This window comes from Oryctolagus cuniculus, chromosome 7 (genome assembly GCF_051225735.1).
Source record: "Oryctolagus cuniculus isolate XC-2025 breed Fujian yellow rabbit chromosome 7, ASM5122573v1, whole genome shotgun sequence".
Taxonomy (NCBI): Eukaryota; Metazoa; Chordata; class Mammalia; order Lagomorpha; family Leporidae; genus Oryctolagus; species Oryctolagus cuniculus.
The window spans coordinates 6344070-6367302 of record NC_142873.1 but is presented as its reverse complement, the minus strand read 5'-3'; the positions used below and the strand labels follow the sequence as shown (position 1 = coordinate 6367302).

Below are 23233 nucleotides of genomic sequence, written 5' to 3'. Positions count from 1 at the left end.
ATTATCTTCCCCCAGTCTGTCCTGAGCGCCTTACCTTCCGTATGTCCTGAATCTAAGAGCAGTGAGTCTCCCAGCTGATGGGTGACTCACCATGTCATTTAAGTTTGTGAGTCAGCAGAAACCAGAGCTCCGAAGTCTCTGTCCAGGACTCTCCCTGGGGAAGTTATTAAGGAGAACGCAGGCTTGCCAGATGTTCCTGTCCAGCTGGCCTAACTGGTAAGTGGAGGGGCATCTGCTTATGCTCAGGGCCTGGCACGAGAAGAGGGCCCTAGATGGGTGCTCAGGAGGCTCTGTCCTAAGTTTTCCTACATCTGCCATGCACAGCAGGCAGGCCAGTCTACCTAGAAAGCCACAGGCACAGCAGTGAGCACCTTCAATCATCAACAAATAAGATATTCAACTTTCTCATCGCAGCTGGGCCTAGGTTCCCTCTTGGGAGCTGAACGTTATATGGAAGAAAACCTATCACATCTGGGGAGGCCAAACTTGGATTCCTATCCCAACCTGCACCTAAATACGTGAATTTAAATTGTCTAACAATCTTTATGACACTCAGTTTCTTTATCTGTGCAATGAAAAAATACAAAACTGTTCTTGCTCTGCCTTGCCCGTGGGTATCACAGAGCATAGGACGCCATTTTGTCAGTCATAAAGAAAACGCCAGGTAATATTCTTTCTTTTCTTTTTTTTTTTTTGACTGAGTGGACAGTGAGAGAGAGAGAGAGAGAGACAGAGAGAAAGGTCTTCCTTTGCCGTTGGTTCACCCTCCAATGGCCGCCGCGGCCGGCGCGCTGCAGCCAGCGCACTGTGCTGATCCGAAGCCAGGAGCCAGGTGCTTCTCCTGGTCTCCCATAGGGCCATCCTCCACTGCACTCCCTGGCCACAGCAGAGAGCTGGCCTGGAAGAGGGGCAACCGGGACAGAATCTGGGGCCCTGACCAAGACTAGAACCTGGGGTGCCGGCGCCGCTAGGCAGAGGATTAGCCTATTGAGCCGTGGCGCCGGCCACCAGGTAATATTTTTTCTATTCTCAAATACTTATTCCCACCCACCACTCCTACCCCGAAGTCAAACTCACAATCCCAACTACCTATTCTGCAGGTCTTCCCAAAAGGGTCATAGGGGTGCTGAGATACTCACTGTGCCCTTTGAGCTGTCAGGTGGTCCCTGGCCCGGCCAGCAAAGAATATAGCAAGTTTGCCCAGCTATGGAAGCCTCCTACAGAGTGTTAAACACTGCTTTATAATAAATGGCATTTCCAGCTACTTACCAATCTGGCTCTCAAACAGAGTTTGTTTGGAAAAGTAATATATGCATTTTTCTTTTTTTTTTTTTTTTTTTTTTTTTTTTTTTTTTTTTTTATTTTTTGACAGGCAGAGTGGACAGTGAGAGAGAGAGACAGAGAGAGAAAGGTCTTCCTTTTGCCGTTGGTTCACCCTCCAATGGCCGCCGCTGCAGCCGGCGCACCGCGCTGATCCGATGGCAGGAGCCAGGAGCCAGGTGCTTTTCCTGGTCTCCCATGGGGTGCAGGGCCCAAGCACCTGGGCCATCCTCCACTGCACTCCCTGGCCATAGCAGAGAGCTGGCCTGGAAGAGGGGCAACCGGGACAGAATCCGGCGCCCCGACCGGGACTAGAACCCGGTGTGCCGGCGCCGCAAGGTGGAGGATTAGCCTATTGAGCCACGGCGCCGGCCAATATATGCATTTTTCAACAACCTATTCCTACTGGCCCCCCTCTCTGTCAGTGATGATAACATTTACATATTATATAGGCTTAATGCAAAGAAAAGGTCCTTAACATTACCTGTACATCTCCCCATGTGGTTAATCACCACTTTTCCTTCCCTCCTTACATTTTGGTATCCCACAGAACCAGGTTGAGACCCAACTTTAGTTCATATGACCTTAGGGATCTTTCTTCATCAGACTGGCGCTTGGGGTCTCATCTCTGAACTGAATCTATGTTGTTGACAGGTCTGTTATAAGGACTGAACAAGATGGCATTCACCAAATGCATGGTACATGTTAGCTTAGTTCTACCTTCCAGCTAAGCTAAATGCCTCACTGATGTCCAATAATGTCCAGTCTGTCCCATTCCTACCTCCACATCTCCAACCCTGTTTTCAACTTTGCCTGGATCCTCTGTTCCCAACCCCCACTCTGCCCATCAAATCATATACATTCTTGATCAACCATCCTTTGAGTACTACCTGCCTTTGGCGTCCAAGGGTGTTGTCTACTTCCTCTGAACTCTAAGTGTTCCTAAGACTTTATTTCACCTCTCACGAGGCTCTTGACATTACTATAGCACACTCTACTTTTGTGTCGGTAACCTCTTCTCTTGAACTTTCATGATCATCTTCTTACACATCCTTTTTACTTAGTAGTTTCTAAATCACCAAAAGGAATGATAACTACTCAATTAACCAATGGCTAGTGCCTGGACCCGGCACAAGGCAGTGGAAAGTGATTCAGTGGCGATGGGATGATTTAACCAAAGAATGAGACACTTCACGTTTTGTGTGCTGATTTTTTAATGAACATCTCAGAATCTTACAAAATAACTGGCTATAGCTGTTTTACGTTACAATACAGTAGATCAGCTCCCTTCACTATGTTTTCAATCACGCTGATGCACTCAATAGTGATCGCACAGAATAGAGGAAGTGCCACGTCCGATGCCTTGCGATGGAGAAAAGGGAAGGAGAGAACCCAGAGCTCTTTACTTGCACTCCTTGTTAGCTCAACCCATGCTCTCTAGTCCTCTCATCTGTGTCTCTCTGGTCATCAGAGTCAGCCAGGCCTGGACAATCTGAGCACCACAGCCCCCGATTACTATGAAACAGAGTGATGTGGACAGAAAAAGACAGAAGGGTCTCTGTGAGAGGGCCTCAGTGACCCCAAGGGGTAAGCGCAGCACCTTGCAGGCCACCACATGGAGTATGAGTTGATAGTTTTGGGGATCTGTGACCATGGTATCTTAGTCTTTTAGCTGATCAGTGAGCTGAATTACTCAGGACAGTAGGCCCAAGGGACAAGGGCTGGGAAAACCTGCCATCTCTGAACGGCTACAGCTGCCTATGGCTGGACAGCCTTCCGCTGGAGAGCTTTTCTCACTCCACTTCTTGTCTTCCCAGGACAATTGTGAATTGCAGATGCTCCCAACAGAGCATCAAATGGTTTCAAACAAAGCACGGCAAGAAATGCTCTCACACTGTCCTCGTGGGGAGACAGACATAGACGCACAGTGGTGTGTTTCAGTTACCTGAGCTGAATGAGGCCTGGTGTGGCTATTCCTCTGCCTCCATCTCAGACAGTGCAGGAATGCCCAAGGCAGAGCTTGGCAGGCTTCCAGGAATTTGGGTATGTTCCCCACGAAAATAATTTCACAATATGTGCTTTGAATCCTTTAAAACAGCGAAGCCATACATCTCCTCTGTGTTTTCCATCCCGAAGACTGCCAAAATCCCAGAAATAATATTTACTGCCTTCCTGGGACCAGTAAGTTTGACCCCGGACGATGAATGGTATCTAGGTTATACATTTCCTGGCTATATAAGAGGACAAGGATTATTTGGATGGGCAAAATCTGCTTTTCTCTTTCCCCAGTGACATTGCCACCTTCATTCTACATACTCATACAAATATTTGTATACTGCCTTATCTTCTCTTTCATTATACCCCGTAATATTGCTCTTTCCTACATGACTGTGTGAGTAATATTTTGGTAATAGTGAACAATATTTCCTCTTCCTATCTGCAGAGCTATTGCTCCAGGGTTGATGGGAAGAGGAGAAAAACTGTGGCCTAACAAGGAGATGATGTGGAGAGACCACGACTGAGCTCTAAATTTTGCCTGTTCTTGGATTCCATGGGGGAAAAACTTTGAGGGGAACAGGCCCACAGCCCTTCCTAAGATGATAGGACTGGCATGCTGAACAGAGAGGATTCTCACTGTGTTTGTCCAAGGTCGAATCCAGAAGTGTTCAAGAAAATGTAACTGCAAAAAAGCAATGTGCCTGGGATCTAAGTAGAGGCTGGGTTAATGTGGTCATTTGCAGGCACTCCTGTTCACCCACTGAATAAGAAAGGATACAGAAAACAAAATGAACCCTAAATAGTTGAAATTCTTCTTTCTTCCCACAGAGTGTCACCCTTGCTCCACGTGTTTCCATAGTTTGCTCAAATTGAAATCTCTGGGCCACAGATTTTATACATCATGTTTGAATAGAATTTATCTCAGATTCTGCATTGTCCAAAAATCTACTGTAGATTTCCTTGCAGTCTTAGAACAAAGGACTTCGTCTCCTTACTTCATGCATACTTTTGCCCTTGGCCCTGATTTAACTCTGACCTCTCACCTCTTTATGGCCTACATTTAGCTTGTTTTTTCCTTACTTCTCCTCTTACCCCTACACAATTTCTATAACATCCTAACCCCCCCCCCCCATAAAATCAAAAATTGGTGATGTGGCTATCAATGATGGTCAGCCTTGGGAGTCATGGGACCATAAGCCAAGTATGAGAAGTGGGGGAGTCCCTGTGATCCTGGTGATGAGAAAACAATCCTTAATATAAACTTGTTGACTGATGGCCTGGCTGACAGCCCCGCTGGGAATAGGCACATATGGAAAGTGGAGGAAATACTGGGTTATACCAGTTCCAACTCAGAGTTCTGCAAAGTGTAGAGAGTTAATAGAATCATGTTGGATAGATATTCAAGAACTGTATTCTAAATCTGGACTCACCAACAGGTACTCACATTCAAATTTCCATGCCTCTTAGTATTATCAACCTAATTCTCAAACTCTTACAAGTGGCCCAGCTTCCAGTTCATAAAAAGAGGATTAGCTGACAATCTAGCATCCAGAATGTTATCCAATTTCTCTCTGTTTCTTTCTCTCTCTCCTTCTCCACTTTCCACTCAACCTCCTAGTCCTCATTAAGAGAAAGATGGCAGGAGAAATTGTCTTTCTGTCTCCAAAGCTTCGGCATTCAGTTGGACATGAACTTCACAGCAGCATGTGTGGAACAATGGATAATTTTTAGCTTAGTAAACAGCAAAAAATATAATATATAATATATTTATATAATTATGTTTAAATACTTATAAAGAATTAATAACTAACCTCATTATTTTAAGAAAGACTACACCAAAGAAAGGGATAGAGCCAGTTTAGAATCAACAAGCCCTGAAAGATGACAATCCAGAAAGGGGTATTAACAGAGTGTCCCTGGCAACTTCTTTTCTAGCATTTTAGTGTTGGTTTACAAGTTGGGTGGGGCTGAATAGCTGGCAGGGTGCAGAGTGAGGATAGAGCAAGAGTGGAGAATGGGTTTGAGTAGAATATAAATGGGGGAGGAGGGTCCTTGTATATCTACCGTATTTCCTCCTTCCATTTTAAATCTACTGCCACTTTAAAGAAGCTTCTGCCTGTAAGTCTTCCTGTTTGGTCTACTTGATGCACTTGCTGGCACCCACAAGGATTCTCTTGCATTTCTGGAAAGATCCTTACTACTCTGCCACCTTCCTCTGTTTCACAGCCTTTCTTCTTCCTCGACCTCCGTTTGCTCCTGCAGCACCCTCTCTCTCTTACTGCCTCCAGGGCAGTAGAAGAGGGACTTGATCCCACAATTACTGATTTTCTTCTGCCTTGGGGTCTCGGCAGGTGCACTCATCCTGGTCACAGTCAGCAGCAAATGGAATGACCTAGGGGAATGAGAGAGAAGTGGAAAGAACATAATTTCTGTGCCATTGTTTTTCAACCAGCTTTCACTTCTCCCACTTGGTCCATCAGGAAGTGCAAGACTATGTGTTAATATTTCAGATCTGCCATTAACACTCAGTTCTCTTGCTTACACAGCATGTTGCCTTAGGCAGGGTAATCCTTCTTTAAAAAGTGGGGAGGACAACAGAAACTACCCCAGAGGGTGTTTGTGTGGTTTAAATTAGATGATGGTCACAAAATACTTACGCATTGCCAGGCACCTGTAACCACCATTACCACCAATTCTAGTGTTTCCACTAACGTCTAAAACTACCTCTGCTGTTTGATGTTGTTGTTGCTGCTGTTACCTTTATGAAATCCTTGTAAAATAAGGAGGTGAATGTTAGTTTTTCTCTTCACAGGACAGGCCCAGAGAGGTTAGGTGATTTAGCTCAGGTAATGACTACTACATGAAAAGCCAAGAATTACAAAGGGCTTTCCAAAAAGTTCAGGCAAAATGCATATTATGAGAAAAACCTATGTAGAATTTTGAATTTTTTTGTACCAGAATAATCTTATCTTTTAATCCCACTTTCTGGTAACTTTTTGAAGCATTCCCACATATACTAGTTCTACAGCTTCTACTCCTCAGTATTCTTGGACAATAGGCTCATCTTCGACATCTTCATAAGCACAAGGTTTTGCCTTTCTTCAGACAGGACATACTTTGACTTGGCGAGACACTGTATCTCCCCACCAATGTTTGTGACTGGATTGCCTCATTCTGTGAAATTATCCCTCTCCCATGCCAGAGGGTGGTCCTGTAAAAGTTGCTCTCTTTTCTGCTTGCACTGGTATCAACAGATGAGCACCACTCTGAGTGTCTGTAACTATCATTAAAGAGAAACAGGAATTTGAGAGACATGATGTGCAAGGGATACAGATTCTACCTTTTGGGTATTAAAGGTCAAATGAGATAAAAATAAACAAGCACATCACATGCGTTACTAGCCTGAGTACACCACAGAGATGGGCTTGGTTATTGGGCAAGTGGGTTGCAGAATGGGTGGGGTTTTTCCCAGAATATTTGCACAGATAAAATAGTATTTAGAAGTCAACAGAGAAGTGAAGCGCCTTTACCATCCTGATTCTTGTGTATGTTGGCCAAAGGCACCAAAATCCATTAAGCCCCAGTTTTGCAGAAAGTGAGATGGGGAAATGATTGCGTGCTTTCTTCCTAACTCAACTTGCTTTCCTGTGCAGAGAAGGGATCCTTGACCAGTTGCTTTCACAAGTGGGAGAAGAAACCAGCTGGCTCAATTTCTGACCTGCAGTCCAAGCTCTTGATCTGTTTCTTTTAGTTCAGGATTTATTGGGTTTAGAGTGAAATAGTGCCAAATTGAATAGTGATAAGATAAGATAAGTCTCTCAGTGCTCTGTGTTCACTAAGCTAATTCACATAAATGGAGAGAAAAGTGCCTAGCACATAGTAAGCAGTCAATAAATATTAGTAATAAATATTAGTCATTGAGGAGGAAGTACATTCAGGTCTGCACATAGGTTATCATGGTAGAGGTGTTTCTATCATAAAGAGACATACAAGGAAGGAAATAATCCCTTGTACATTCCTGACTCATCAGACTGGCCAACTAGCTTCAGATTTCTTTTGAGTACTGGGATTTTTACCCAGGCTTTAACAGTTTCAACCTATTCAGTTTTGTAGGCTTAGCCTGATCTATCTGCTAATTCAATAGAACCAAGAGTAATAGGGATGAAGGGCATCGTGGAAAGCATTACTGTCCAGAGAATGAGCCAGGTGACTTGTGACGTAGGCCTGTATTTTGCTATCAAGAATTACATCAGTTTATTAATTTAATCGTGAAGATGAACAATAACTGGACAGCACTTCATTGGTAGTCCAGACTCCCAGTGGGGTAAAGATCATTATTTTCCTGTTCTACAGAGAAGTTTCCTGGACTACAATAAGCACACGTGAGTCTTGCAGGAGTAAAAGTAATAGCTTTTATGATGGGATCATGGGTCTCACAATCAGAGGACTAGTGTTTTCTAAGAACTTGTGCTAACTACCACTACTCTTCATCCTGTCACTTTAGAAGCTCCAATGTTTATAAGGTTATAATTCCCTCTTGACTGTTGGATAAAATTCGATTATGATACACAGTGAAGGAGAGTGAGCCCAAGATCCTGTCTTGATTCTCCCCTTTTCCCAGGGGCCCTCACTTACCTTCTTGGAGGAGAGAGTGGAAGAGCAGCAGTCTCCCCCATCATAGTGGCAGTAGGCCCGGTTGTTGATGGTATCACACCAACCATCTGCTTGAAAAGGCTGTAAGTAGGCCTCAGGTTAGTTTCTCAGTCCATATTCTCCAGTGCGAACCCTACTCTCCCACACAACCCCACACCCAACATAATCCATAGAACTGCAGAGTTATAGAGGAGGACACCCCAGGGCTGGCAGGCTAAAGATTGTCCTAATAGCCTCAAGATGTTGAAGAATCTGGCTGCCGGCACCGTGGCTCACTAGGCTAATCCTCCACCTTGCGGGGACGGCACACCGGGCTCTAGTCCCGGTCAGGGTGCCGGATTCTGTCCCGGATGCCCCTCTTCCAGGCCAGCTCTCTGCTGTGGCCAGGGAGTGCAGTGGAGGATGGCCCAAGTGCTTGGGCCCTGCACCCCATGGGAGACCAGGAGAAGCACCTGGCTCCTGGCTTCGGATCAGTGCGGTGTGCCGGCCGTGGTGGCCATTGGAGGGTGAACCATTAGAAGGAAGACCTTTCTCTCTGCCTCTCTCTCTCACTGTCTAACTCTGCCTGTCCAAAAAAAAAAAAAAAAAAAGAATCTGGCAATAAGACCAAAGGGCCAAAAGGATGGTCAAATTTTCCTTGAAGCAGCTGATACTGGCCTACTCTGAGATCAAGGATGAGCCGATTAAACTCCTTGATCAATTTTTTTGTCTTACTGTATTATACAGATTAGTCTTACTGTATACAGATTTGTCTTACTGTATTATACAGATTAGAAAACAGTTTCACACGTTTCTCATCTGTTTATCATCTGAAAAACCTACACCAAGGAAAAGTCTCACTTTATCAATAAGAATGGAAGACTCATCGAGATGATAGGAATCCTCCAGCTCACACAGCTACGACGAGGCAGAGATTGGCATTGATGTCACATATTTTGGCTTTTTGCTGCTTCTCATTTATCACAGACCATAGTCTCTGTCCCTTCTCCTAGTGACAGGTACTTAGAGATCCTAGCAGTCCTTGGGTACTATGAAGACTCAAATGAGGCCCTTAAGTTGAGGGCACAAGTTGTGTAATAGAAGAACATTCCTACATGTACAGCCACCTGATGCACAGCAGCCAGACACAGGGTTAGAGCAGAGAAAGCTAAACTGTTTCCATCTACTTGCCTACTTCTGCAAGTTAACAGGAACCAAAATGGGTATGGGCCCGTGCCAAACCAGAGTTAATGGAGTGTTTCACCCCAAAAGGGAATGTGTGATAAGAACAGCAACAAGCGGTTAGAAAAGGGCTGTCGCCCAATGCATTATTTCCTCAGAGAAATATATCTGGAGGGAAACACTGATGCCACAGCACCCTGGAGGGCACATGAACTAGCCCACCTACTCAACGACACTGGCTGGTCTCCATACGGAGCTGATACCCAAATGAAAGCCACAGGAAATCATTCATGGTCAAACTCTTTGCACCATAGAACTGAATTCAGAGGCTACTTGCCAGTTTGCATGATCACATCGTTTTCTCGTCCCCCTCCCTTGAAAAAATGTCAACTAGAAGACTGTTCCCTGCTTTGATGAGATAAATCACTCAACTCAAAAATGGCCATTAAATAATTTTCAGCAATTGAGTTATGTCAGAATGAGCTCATCCAAATTATTACCTCAATGTTTTGATTTATTCTATGGGGTCCTGAGGTCATTTGAACATCATTCCAGATATATACCAGTTTGCCAACCACTGAAAAGCTGCTACTTGTGGGGTGGAAGGCAACAGCTGTCGCCCAGCTGCAGGGTAATGTCAGTTGAGAGCAGGAAGTGAAAATGAATTCTGTTTTCAACACAAGCTTCACTGGGATAAGAGACAGAGATTCCAAGATGAGCATTTGTCTTTAACACTGGAGTCAGTTACTTTGGCAGTAGAGAATGTGGAATAACTGTACAGTCACAATATATTACTATTACAATCAGATAATAAGAGTCATAATGCAATGAGTGCATCCTTAATACCCCTGGACACTCTTGGGTGTTCCCAGGAAGACTCAATGCATCTACTGCCATTCCACAGAGCTTTATTTTCCTTTTTCTAGTGTTTGGAGTAGATCTCGCTCATATAACACTACATCTGTTACTTTTCCTCCAACCCTGACTGACTCATTGGCAAAATGTAATCTGTTCCTTCTTTCTTCTCCATGGAACTGTCTATTAAAAAAAAACACAAAGAGCACCCCAAATACTTTTCCTACATATTTGAGTCTAAGTACTGTCTTCCTCATGGAGAAATGAAGGTAGATCTAGAGAAATCTTCCTCTTCCCTTCCGTAAGAACAACCTACACACTTGAAGAACCTGGGGAATTCTTTCCAGTCTTCACCAAGGATGGCTATTACTCTCAATAACATTAGAGAATGCATGTTGAAAAAAAGCAGTAATGGCCCAGGTGATGTTCTCTAGGTTTCGCTGGACTTTGCTTATGATGGCCCAGAAAAGATTTCTAGAAGCTCCTTCTCTTCTACTTTTTAAAGGGTCATCTGGGCATTTAGTAAAAGGAGCAGAAATACAGAGAAAAGGTTGTAAAAGCTCAAGTGTTTAATTTACTATACACCTATTAGAATTAATTGCTCCTCCCCCAACCTGCCAAAAACAACCACTCCACCCTCAACAAACAGAGTCTCCTATGGCAACATGTGCCTGGGAAGCTTGATGGTTTGCGTCCAAAGTTACAATGGAAAAAAATAGGAGGGGGAAAATGACTAATTGATCCCAAGTTTAAGAGCTTATGAAGACTGGGTGTAGACTAGGAGGTTTTAATCTAAGTAACTGAGAGATATTGGATGGGGACATCACTTGTGCCTGCAGGAAACTTGCCCAAGCGAAGGTACCAGGCTTGGCTTCTTTACACACTGCACTGAAATTCACTTGAGTGAATTTCACCAACCATACCCCATTTACCCCATGAGGTCAGAAAATGAAGTGTTTCACCCAAGTGCATTTTTCAAATACCTGAAGCTTATCCCTTTGTCACTTTCATTTTCATCATTTTTGATAAAAGAAAATATAAAAATGTCTGTTTCCCTCCCCTTTTAAATAACTATTTATAAAGTACAAAATAATCAACATGACCATTTATTATTTTCACTGCACAGAGAGGCCATCCCTTTTGCTAGATGTGCCTCCTCTAACACACACACACACACACACACACACACCCCTTGGTTAAACTCTTACTATTATACCTAAAGTAAACACCTAGATTAGAGAAAGATCAGGTTGCTCTCCTTATGATGTATGGGCTTTACCATACCAGTTTTAGTTGTTACAGGAAGGCTTTTTCTACAGTTTTTATAGGAAAGTTTTTCTTGCCAGCCTCTTTGTGTGTTATCTGTGCTCCAGGAATATGGAGGTGAATATGAGGTGAATAAATAAATGGCCAAATATAAATGATTGAATGCTGAGAGAAAATGCTGTCCATCTACCTATCTATATCACTTTGGAAACTTCTCAAAATTACATGTAATTTCTTCTTTATGTTTTATAATCCATGATATTTTCTGTTTTGAGATTGCTCTGGGAAGTTGGCGACAGAGATAGTGGCCATTTCTGTTGTTTATGGGTATAGTCATTCATTTAATCACTGATATTCTTTATTCCATTCCTAGATGTGCCAGGTATTGTTATGGAGATAAATCAAGCCTGGTTCCAGTCCTTGAGAAAAAACACTACAAGTAATTTTAGCTCAGCACGAAAGCTGTGTGTTAGCACCAGACGTGGACAGGAGACAAGGGTCTATTGTGGGTGTTGGGAGTGAGGGACTCTGCTTTTTGGGCTGGCTCTGCTACATGTGTCCCCCCAGTGCAGAAGCCCTTTGTGCAGGCCGATTCTGAGTGAAAGAAGAGTCTGAGGGGAAGAAGAGGACAAAATGATGGAGGAGGGAGTCCCAGACTGCCTATCACAGAGCCCACATCAGGGAGAGCTCCATACACTTTGAAAGATCGGCTAATGCCTCCTTACTTCAATCAGACTGAGAACATTTTTATTCTGCATTCTGCAACAGAACTCAAGAAAATACTAGTATTTTAGGAGGTAGTTTGGACTTCTTACCATCAGATCTGCTATCCTATATACTGGAATCTCATCACAAGTGGCTATATCCCTATATGTAAGGTGTGGGGAAGAGTCCTGCTTTATTTTTTCAAATAATGTTTTAGACCAGAAGATGCTTATCACATTTTTGCCTGATACAAATACTATTTTCTCTTTCCCTCATCATTTCTGAACAAACTTTCTAGTAATATGAACGGCAGCCAAACCCATGGCCATTTCTTCACATTGATTAGGCTTCACCAGCCTCCATGGTGGCCCTGTCTCAGAATAGCTGTGGTGCAGCACCCTAGGGAGTCCCTGAAACAGAGGCAAACAGTGTGAATGTACAAATCTGTGCACTGACTGCCTCTTTTTCTCTGACTTTTCAATGAATGGTGTGAGCTCTGGCCTGGTGGTCATTCTCCTCATTCCATGAATCTGCTGGCTTCATACCCAAAGACTGCAAAGAACATAAAAAGTGGAGCCTACTGCAAGACCTCTCTTAGGATCTCAGGGTGGAATTAGGGGGGTCTTTGAGATCCTTGAAGGAACCCTAATCACAAGAACACTAGATGGAGTCTTTAAAACGTTCATGAAAAATGCATGGTATGAGAAAACAGTGTACCAATTTTAGTTTTTTTGCACAAAAATAAATTTACCTTTTGATTATATTTTGTGTGAACTTTAAAAAATGCCTATGTATTAGATATGTGTATGTATATATTATACACACACACAAAGGTATAGACTATATATATATACATACATATATAGAGCATATATACACACACACACGCGCACACACACACACATGCATACACATAGAGTCTGTGTATGTTTGTGTTCTTACCCACTGTTTAACTCCCCACATGCCCATGATGGCTGAGGTTAGGTCCAGCCCAAAGCCAGGAGCTGGGAACTCCATGCAGGTCCTCTACATGGTTATCAGAACCCAACCACCTAAGTCAACTTCTAATGCCTTCCAGAATCTGCATCAGCAGGAATCCAGAGTTAGAAGCTGGAACTGTGCATTGGATCTAGACATTCAGTGGTGTGGGATACTGAAGTCATTTTTTCTAAAGATTTGTTTATTTATTTTTAAAGTAAGAGAGAGAGAGACAGAGAGAGAGGGAGATCTTCTATCCTCTGGTTTACTCCCTGCTGGGCCAGGCAGAAGCCAGGAGCTTCATCTGGGTCTCCCAAGTGGGTGGTAGGGCTCCAAACACTTGGGCCATCTTCCACTGCTTTTCCCAAGCTATTAGCAGGAAATGGAATTGAGATGGAGCAGCCAGGACATGAATCAATACCCACATGGGATACAAGCATTGCAGGTGGAGGCTTTATCCAGTATGCCACAATGCCAGCCCTTTAAGTACCTTTATATTTATTAAAAGGATGAAAAATAAATGCTGGAGAGGCAATGGAGAAAAGAGAATACTTACACACTGCTGGTGGGAAAACAGTATGGAGAATCCTCAAAAAATTAACAGTGGAACTGCCATGTGATCCAGTAATCCCACTACTGGCTATATATATATATATATATATATATATATATATATTATTTTTTTTTTTGACAGGCAGAGTGGATAGTGAGAGAGACAGAGAGAAAGGTCTTCCTTTTGCCGTTGGTTCACCCCCCAATGGCCGCCACAGCTGGCGCGCTGAGGCCAGCGCACTGCACTGATCTGAAGACAGGAGCCAGGTGCTTCTCCTGGTCTCACATGGGGTGCAGGGCCCAAGCACTTGGACCATCCTCCACTGCCTTCCCGGGGCCACAGCAGAGAGCTGGCCTGGAAGAGAGGCAACTGGGAAAGAATCCGGTGCCCCGACCGGGACTAGAACCCAGTGTGCAGGCGCCGCTAGGCTAGGTCGAGGATTAGCCTATTGAGCCATGGCCGGCCAGATTTTAAATTTTTATTTTTTATTTTTTTTTTATTTATTTTTTTTTTATTTTTGACAGGCAGAGTGGACAGTGAGAGAGAGACAGAGAGAGAAAGGTCTTCCTTTTGCCGTTGGTTCACCCTCCAATGGCCGCCGCTGCAGCCGGCGCACCACGCTGATCCGATGGCAGGAGCCAGGATCCAGGTGCTTTTCCTGGTCTCCCATGGGGTGCAGGGCCCAAGCACCTGGGCCATCCTCCACTGCACTCCCTGGCCATAGCAGAGAGCTGGCCTGGAAGAGGGGCAACCGGGACAGAATCCGGCGCCCCGACCGGGACTAGAACCCGGTGTGCCGGTGCCGCAAGGTGGAGGATTAGCCTAGTGAGCCACGGCGCCGGCGCCGGCCCCAGATTTTAAATTTTTAAAGGTGCATAGATGCATGAAATTCCAAAGCTCCATGGAGTCTTGAAGGCTATTTAATGAAAGGTCTTTGTTTTACAAATGATGGAGTTTTAAATGTTGAACTATCTTGTTTTCAAGGCTGTTGAGTGGTAATTCTGGAACAGAGCTCAGATCTCTTTTAATTTCTATTCTGGTGTTCTATCTACTGTGCCATGGTACCACTATCAGATTATTTCGTTAGCATTTTTAAAATGTATTTACCTATTTAATTTATTCAAAAGGCAGAGCCATACACACAGAAAGATCACCCACATGCTGTTTCACTCCCCAATTGTTTGCAACAGCCCCAATTTGGCCAGGCTGAAGCCAGGAGTGGGGAACTGAACCTAGGTCTCCTACGTGGGCAACAGGAACTGAACTACTTGAGCTCTTATCACTGCCTTCTGAGGTCTGCACTAGCAGGAGAAATTGCCATTGGGAGTGGATCTGGGACTCATATCTAGGCACTCTGATAAGCGATGTATTTATTCCAAGTGACATCTTAACCACTATGCCAATGCCCATCCCTCATTAGTCTTTGAATTTACTGGAAATAAGGGGCAACTTAAATTTCTTTGGCACCTCTACAAAAGAGGCTGCAACCATTAACATAAAGTGAACCCAGTGATCCCACACAGAGAAAAGTAAGGGGGTGTTTATATAAGCTCAGTTCTTCTGAAGCTCCACAAACTCACTGCTGTTTTCTCATTTGTGGGTCAAGGATCACCCTACATACGCTGTGTGGCACTACAATTCCTTCAAAGACTCCTATTATATCAGCAGACATCCATGACCCAGGACTACTTATTTCTGGGCCTCAAAATGCTAAATCCAGGCATTTTGTTGCTCACTGCAGTCAGGTGAGGAAAATGGGAAAGGAGTTGCTCCGTCCTGCAGTCCTCACCCTTCGGGATGCGACAGTTCCAATGGGTTTGTTACATCTTCTTAGAAAATGGGAAACTGAAATACTAATCTTTTTTTTTGACAGGCAGAGTGGACAGTGAGAGAGAGAGACAGAGAGAAAAGTCTTCCTTTGCCGTTGGTTCACCCTCCAATGGCCGCCACGGCAAGCGCTGTGGCCGATGCACCGCGCTGATCCAATGGCAGGAGCCAGGTACTTATCCTGGTCTCCCATGGGGTGCAGGGCCCAAGTACTTTTTAAAGATTTATTTATTTATTTGGAAGGCAGAGTTACAGAGAGGCAGAGAGAGAGAGAGAGAGAGAGAGAGAGAGGTGTCTTCCATTGCTGGTTCACTCCCTAAATGGCTACAATGGCCAGAACTGAGCTGACCCGAAGCCAGGAGCCAGGATCTAGGAGCTTCCTTAGGTTCTCCCATGCGGGTGCAGGGCCCAAGGACCTGGGCCATCCTCCACTGCCCTCCCAGACTACAGCAGAGAGCTGGATCAGAAGCAGAGTAGCTGGGACTCGAATTGGTGCACAAAGGGATGCCAGCACTGCAGGTGGTGGCCGTACCCACTTGCCACAGTGCCAGCCCCAAGATATTAATCTTAAAATGCATTATGTAGGAGTAGCTTGTTAGATACAACCTCCTCGGGAAACTCTCAGGTGGCTTTCTGGACCAGAGTTCCCTCTTGCCTCTGAATATATCTAAACATCTTTGAGGTCCCAGTCACTAATTGAGTACCTGATGTACAGTATCTTCCTAACAACAAAAAAAATATGATTGCCCTATTTAAAAAACAAACTGATGAGGAGAAAAAAAATGAGTAGCTGGGACATAAAACAAACAAACAAACAAACAAACAAAAAAAACAACAACTAAGATTCCCAAGCCCAACAGAGGTTAAAGGAAGGCAGAAGATCTAGAAAGAGCAGAGAGAAGGCAGCAGACTGGCCCAGAAGGTAAGGCCGATGCTACTCCAAAGAGGGTGGCGAGGGGAGAAGAAGCCTAGGGAAGTGGTCTCCCAGCCCCGAGTGCTCGCCCTAGTTTGCAGTGGGAGGAGGGTAACTACCTTTCCTTAGCATGCTTTATGAGCAGAGTCCTCCTTTTCATCATTCCTCTGTGGCAGAAAGATTTCTAGGCATGCTACTTCGTAAGAATTATACGGCTTAGACTCAGGACTGGCTTTCAAGGGCATTTAGTCCTTTTCGTTCTTGCTGCATACACTGTAGATACTAGAGTTGAGACAGATCATACACACATATACATATATACATCATGTATGTATGTATAGATTTTATGTGTATGCATATATATTCCTACTTTGCACTAAGTTTTTTTCTTTTTTTTTTGGACAGGCAGAGTTAGACAGTGAGAGAGACAGAGAGAAAGGTCTTCCTTCTGTTGGTTCACCCCCCAAATGGCCGATGCGGCCGGCGCTCTGCGCCCATCTGAAGCCAGGAGCCAGGTGCTTCCTCCTGGTCTCCCATGCGGGTGCAGGACCCAAGTACCTGGACCATCCTCCACTGCACTCCCGGGCCACAGCAGAGAGCTGGACTGGAAGAGGAGCAACCAGAACAGAATCTGGCACCTAGACTGGGACTAGAACCCAGGTTGCTGGCGCCGCAGGCGGAGGATTAGCCTAGTGAGCTGCAGAGTTTTGACATATATTCATTCCTGGAAGTAGGAAAAGGTAGTAAAATACACTACCTGAAAGTTCTCCCTTCATTAACCATCTGAAAATTTTGTATAAAATTCAACAATATTATCTCAGATCCACATCTGGGATCGATCGTAGAAAGTAAAGGAATTTCCCCCAGGACCCCAGATAGAGAGCAACTGAACACCAGAGCAGAAAGGCAGTGGACTGTGGCTGTCCGGTGAAGAAACATTTGTAAATGTCAGTCATCAGGTGGTTGGATATTAACAGCTGATTGGGTGTAGGAGCCCAGGTCTTAGATCTTTGCAAGGTGGGGATATTTCCAGTGACTCCGTTAGTGTTCTTACAAGAGGACTGTGTTTGTGAGGCTGACACGGAATGACACAGTCCAATGGTGATGATACCTATCATCTCCTCTCCCTTTGGAGCCAAGAGACGCTGCTTTACTATTCCTGAAGCTTACGTGGCTGCGATCCAGGCCTTGGCAAAGTCACTGATCATTGAGATGTTAAGGACCTGTGGCTCACGAGCCAACAGTTAAACCTGCAAGGGTCCCTCCCTGGAGGTCAAGGGTTGATTCTGCAAAGAAGCAACATACAACTGAAAGAAACACAGTGAAAATGTCCATTCTGTTAGGTGGTCAGAAGCTTGCCGATACAACACCCAGCACTGTGGTACATTGTGCGTTCCTGTCCCAGCTGAGATTCTAGAATGTTTCTGAAGGGTCGCAACCTCTGCCTGTGCCATCCCGCAGACACTCACAGACAAAAGTCTGCCTTCTCAGGGCTGAAGAAAAGCCTGATTATGAACAGCTTATCTATATCTGATAGCAGGACCAGAGCAAAGGCTTAAAATAAAAATAATCAAGTAGTACAGAGATTAAACTCCTCTGAGGAGAATAGTTGGCATAAATTGAGATGCAAAAAGTAAACGAAGTAAAATAAGGTAAAACAAACACTTTCTTTCACTGCACTGTTTTTCTATTTGAAGGTAACCAGAGCTTAATAGCTCCTGCCCAGGAAAATATCAACACTGTAGGGTGTGGTGATTAAGAGCTCTGGGTATGATCTTAGAAAAAGCAGCGCCCCAATCCCAGCTCTGCGCCCTAGCAGTTATTGGAGTCTGAGCGTCTCTTAACCGAAACTAGCAGTGGGAGAATAATACCACCCACCGAGCAGGACTGCTCTAAGGAATAAAGGAGTGAGTGGGGGAGACTCCTTAGCAGAGGGCCTGACCCACAGAACTCACTCAAGAAATTGTAGTTTTATGAAGGCAGCAGGAAAAGTACCAGGGCTTGGTGTCGTGGTTCTTTTCACAGTCTCTGCTCACAGAACTTCAAGAGTTGGCCACCAACACCTCAGAGGCCACACTGCACTTCTCCAAAAGCTTCCTGGGCTGCTCACTTCCACCACAAATGTGCGTTCTAGGAGTTATGAAGGAGAGAGGCTCAGGTGACAAGGGAAGTGGGCCTGGAACTTGTAAGATCAGAGAGACAGATTCTGGAAACCAGGCCTCTCTTCAAAACCGTGGTGGTGACCGGTGTGTCTAAGCATCTGAAACACCCCAAGCATCCGGGATAGCTCTTCCCCGACTTGCACCGCAGGAAAACAGGACGGGGAAGAGACTGTCTGGGACTGACTTTTCAGCCAAAAATAACCGCTTCACAGCCCCTTTCACTTAGCTCAAATAAAGTCTGTGACTCACACGTGCTGTCCATCTCACTCGCAACCTGCTCCCCTACAGGGCCCCTCCCTTTGGTCCAACGTGAGTGGCTCTTGCCCAGTGGGGGTGGACGGAGCCTCGCATGGTGGAAGGCAGTAGGGGACTGCTGGGGTGGGGTCTGCCTCAAAGTCAGTCACGCTTCTCAGGGATGCGGATGGGAGAAGAGAACATCTCTGCACAGAGTTCCCCACAAAATAGCTCCTGCAAGGTTCCCGTCTGCCCCTCTGGTGAAAGCCACATCCAAGGGGATGTGCTCTGGCCTTCCGATGACCCAGACCCCTCACTGATACAAACACTAAGGCATCCAGTACCCTTTGTCCTTGTCCCTCTTCCCACCTGTTACCAAACCCACCTGAGAGAGACTCTGCAGACTGCAGAAGTGCCAAGTGCACCACTCTCTGCTGCTACCTTCATTTCCTCTTTAAATCTCCATAAGCCTCACTCTGTGGCTTTTCTGAACCCACTCCCAATTCATGTCCTACATTGATCACAAGAGCACTCACGCGCCCACTTTCTCCTCCTCTATCAGTGTCACTGCTGAGGTCTGTGTGACCAGTCTTTCCCTGAGTCACAGTCTTGTGCAGACAGTACAGATTTCATGCCAGTGCTCCCCAGTCCCCTGTATCCAGGTCTGATTCTATGACAGCATCATCACCCCTCCTGTCCAGTCACACCGTGGTTTTGAAGAGAGGCCTGTTTCCAGAACCTGTCTTCCATGGCATCCAGTCAAGGAAGCAGTCCTCCTGGAGGCCTGATTGCTGGGCTACCAGAGTGCTGATGCTTCTGACACACAAAGTCCACTCTTGAGCTCCCTCAAGAATGACAAGTGACCAGTGGCATCTCAGCTGCAATGTCCAGTGGCATCAGACCAATGGCATCTCCATGGTGAGCTGCTTGGCCCACTATTTCTGATGATTTTCTGTTTGCTGTTTCCACAGTGTAGTGTAGTGTAGAGGGCCAACAAGGTCTCCTGACACCATCTTGCTATGGCATGCGGCTTTCTGCTTTCAGAGAACAATTGGGTAACAATGCTTTTGTTCCCCCAGGAATTTTCCTGCCTTCTCTCCACTGATCAAGAGCCAGCCTATTGTGTCTGGAGATCAGTGCTAGAAACCTTGAGCCCAGGAGGTTTGAGCCCTGTAAAGACAGTGGGGTCAGGGATACTCTCATGTTGCTCCAGTTTCTATTCTTTTTTCCTTCCACCAGCAATGAGTCTTGTGATCAGCACAATCTCTGACACATTACAGTAGGTGCCTAATGAGTGTCAAGTCAAACTGGCAGACCCTCTCCAAAGTCAACTTCAGAAAAGTGAGAAGTCTGAACAGTTTTTGCTTTCCAGTCTGCTTGACTTTCCTACAATACAACAACAATCTCCCTGTCTTCTTCCCTAGCCTTTTTTTTATTTTTAATTTAATTTAATTAATTAATTAATTAATTTTTTGACAGGCAGAGTGGACAGTGAGAGAGAGAGAGAGAGAGAAAGGTCTTCCTTTGCCGTTGGTTCACCCTCCAATGGCCACCGCGGCCGGCGCGCTGCGGCCGGCGCTGATCCGATGGCAGGAGCCAGGTGCTTCTCGTGGTCTCCCATGGGGTGCAGAGCCCAAGCACTTGGGCCATCCTCCACTGCACTCCCTGGCCACAGCAGAGAGCTGGCCTGGAAGAGCGGCAACTGGGATAGAATCCGGCGCCCCGACCGGGACTAGAACCCGGGGTGCCGGCACCGCAAGGCGGAGGATTAGCCTAGTGAGCCGCGGCGCTGGCCATCTTCCCTAGCTTTCTAGGTCCTCCTTTTCACTGCCAATTGCTCTCTCTGAAAACAGGTGAGCATTGGCCATCCAGGTACACGCTCATACACAGTAGACGACAACCATCCAACTTAAAAATTCAGGGCCTTGAGATTGAAAGCAGAACTGCAAGACCACTGCAGGCACCTTGCAGAGCAGGGCAGGACCCTCCCTTGCCTCCCTTTTATCACCTCCTAGGTGGGTAGTCTTTCAGCCCCTGCCCTCCTGGGTCTTGACCAGCCATGCTGCCAAGGCGACACTGCACATGACTGGGACATTAAGTGAGACTTGTTTTGCTCGATATCTGGCATAGCTAATGATAGGAACCAGGTATTAGAGGCAGAGACCTGCCTCTGGGAGAAGACAGAAAAACACACAGATCCTGAAAAAGGGTTTCAGGCAGACTGTTGGGTCCTGTGTGGACTCCCGGCTTCTACTTCCTTCTGTCTGTGTCTCCTGACTCTGTTGTCAGACTTCAGCTCAGGGGGTATTGAGGTGACTAGAATGTTCCAGCAGTGCTGGACACGTGTGCTCACCCCCTGCCCCCACACAGCACACATGCCAGGCAGCTCAGCGTTTCTTGGCTCTCCAAGCCTGCCCATGGAAGATGCCTAGGAATGCAGACTGTGGGAGGAAACGACAATATTCATTGTTTGGATTAAATATTTTTCTTGGCCTTCCTGCTGTTTGCTGAATGTCTTATTATTTTTTCTTTTCACTCTCCCTTTCCCCCCCTCCCATCCTTCTCCCTCTCCTTAGCAGTCCAGCACACTCAGAGAAATTCTGAAGAGAAAGGAAAAGCTCCTAGGGCTGGAAGAGTTGTTTGAGGAAACCAAAGTAGTCGACAACATCTTTCCCCATTTTGATACCACATCCAGCTCTTCGCAAGATGAATGTGTCTCACTTTGGAACAGACCTAAGTCTACACCACTCTGAGTTTTCATGAGTGCTCATGAAGCGCAGCCCACAGCACTGAACTTCTCTTCATACATATCGGCACTAAGTGTGTGTGGTTACCTAAGTGTATACTGAAACATATTTAGCACATAGGTATGCATATGTATGTATATACACATACATGACATACACGGGATACATGCTTCCTCTCTCATATGTAATGCATGTATATAATATTATCAGCTATTTATGCTATAAATATATAGCATAAAACATATGTTTCTATTTTACACACACATTCTCTGGAAGCTCCAGGCATAAGGAACAAACATAAAATTAAAGCTGTTTTTATAAATTATAAACCATCATGTAAAGCAAAATAGTATTTTATATATATGGTACACGCTGTGTACTACATGGTTTGTAAGCAGCTTTGGGCTGGATCCTTACAATAACCCTGGGAAGTAGGTACCATTATGATGCCCATTCTGCAGACGAAAAAGCCACGGGCCACAGCAGTTAAGGGACGTGCCTGAAGATAAGATACAGAGTTACTGTCTGATGTCCAGGCCTGTGCTGTAAGCATCCGGACACAGTCATGCTGCCCCCAGTATTATCACCATGTATTCACGGTGTGCCTCAGCCCACTTCTCTTACCAAACACCTGGGCCAATCTCTCACTGAAACCATGAGTATTTCCATATGAGGAAAAGCCAGCATCATGTACATCCATGAAAATATATTTTATGGGATATTCAACAGCAAAATATCCACTGCAAGCCAGGCATGGGGTGAACAGCTCCAATTCCAGGCCATCTAGTCAACATATGTTAGGATGCGTCTCATGGGCAAGGCACAAGAGTAGGTTGCCAGCATAAGGCCCTTCCCTTACACCTGCCACACGGGTACTGAATCAGAGGCCATCTGAACAGCATCTGAGAAGACAGGAATCAGGGGCAAACTGTGGGACAATTCACAGAATAGTAACACCACCAGTCAGCGCTACAGAAGTTCAGGGAGGGAACTGTGCTGGGGCACTTTAGAAAGGCCTTGTGGGGCCTATGGGATTAGACCTAATTTCTGAAGGATGGACCGGTTTTGGGCAGTCATGTGGGGATAGTCCTCCCAGCAGGAAGGCCAAATGTAAATCAAGATTTCAGATGGGAAAGATATATCTGTGGCTTTCTGCTGTATTAATGACCCAGGCTTGGAACCAGGTCAGAGTCTATCCAGAGCAATTGTTCTGTATCCTGAAGACAATGGAAGCAGCTGAAGATTACTTCAAGCAGAATAAAACTTGATAAAGTTATGCTTCCATGGCGGGCTCTGGTAACAATGACCAGGAGAGAACTAGGACCCAGATCAGGTAGAAGTTAACATCAAGCAATGAACACAGTTGGCTGGTCATAAAACAGAGCAGAACGAAGCAGAGAGGAGGAATACTGTGAAGGGAAATCATCAGAGCTTGCGGAATGTTTCCATTTGGGGAGAAGCATGATGGAGGCAGAGGCTCTGTCCATGACAGCTTGACTACTGAAATCATGATATGCTTTTCTCAAATAATTTGCTTGCTGAACAACTAACTACAAAGAATCCAGATCACAATCTAGGGCCTGATTCATGGGGGCAGAGATCCTGATCGGGCAGTGAATCTCATCCTAGCTCACAGTGAGAAACATTCCATATTTCCCCATATAAATGTAGGTCTAGGGGGTCCCAGCACATTTCTATCCTGCCCAGTGTCTGCCAGGCTTTCTCTGTAACTCAGACATAACTATTTTGTCACCCTCCATAGTAGCTGGGTCCAGTTGAGCTGGGAAATGGAAAGAGGGAGGTGTCGTGTTTATTCTAGGATATTTTCTTGCCAATAGACTTGCTTCGTTTAGCCCCAGTC

The 23233-nt window shown here is 45.3% G+C and overlaps 1 protein-coding gene across 2 annotated transcripts in view; it reads right to left on the bottom strand.

The window, feature by feature from the left end:
• Window positions 1-2500: 2500 nt before the first annotated feature.
• The window catches only part of PAPPA2 (pappalysin 2), a 280635-nt gene continuing 259902 nt past the window's right edge, over window positions 2501-23233 (bottom strand). For both annotated transcript variants that reach the window (XM_051856951.3, XM_089299442.1), the window contains 2 exons: window positions 7954-8052; window positions 2501-5710 (listed from right to left, as the gene is read on the bottom strand). In XM_051856951.3, coding sequence (XP_051712911.3) covers window positions 5636-5710; window positions 7954-8052 — 174 coding nt within the window. In that variant the 3' untranslated portion in view covers window positions 2501-5635. The remainder of the gene's footprint in view (window positions 5711-7953; window positions 8053-23233) is intronic.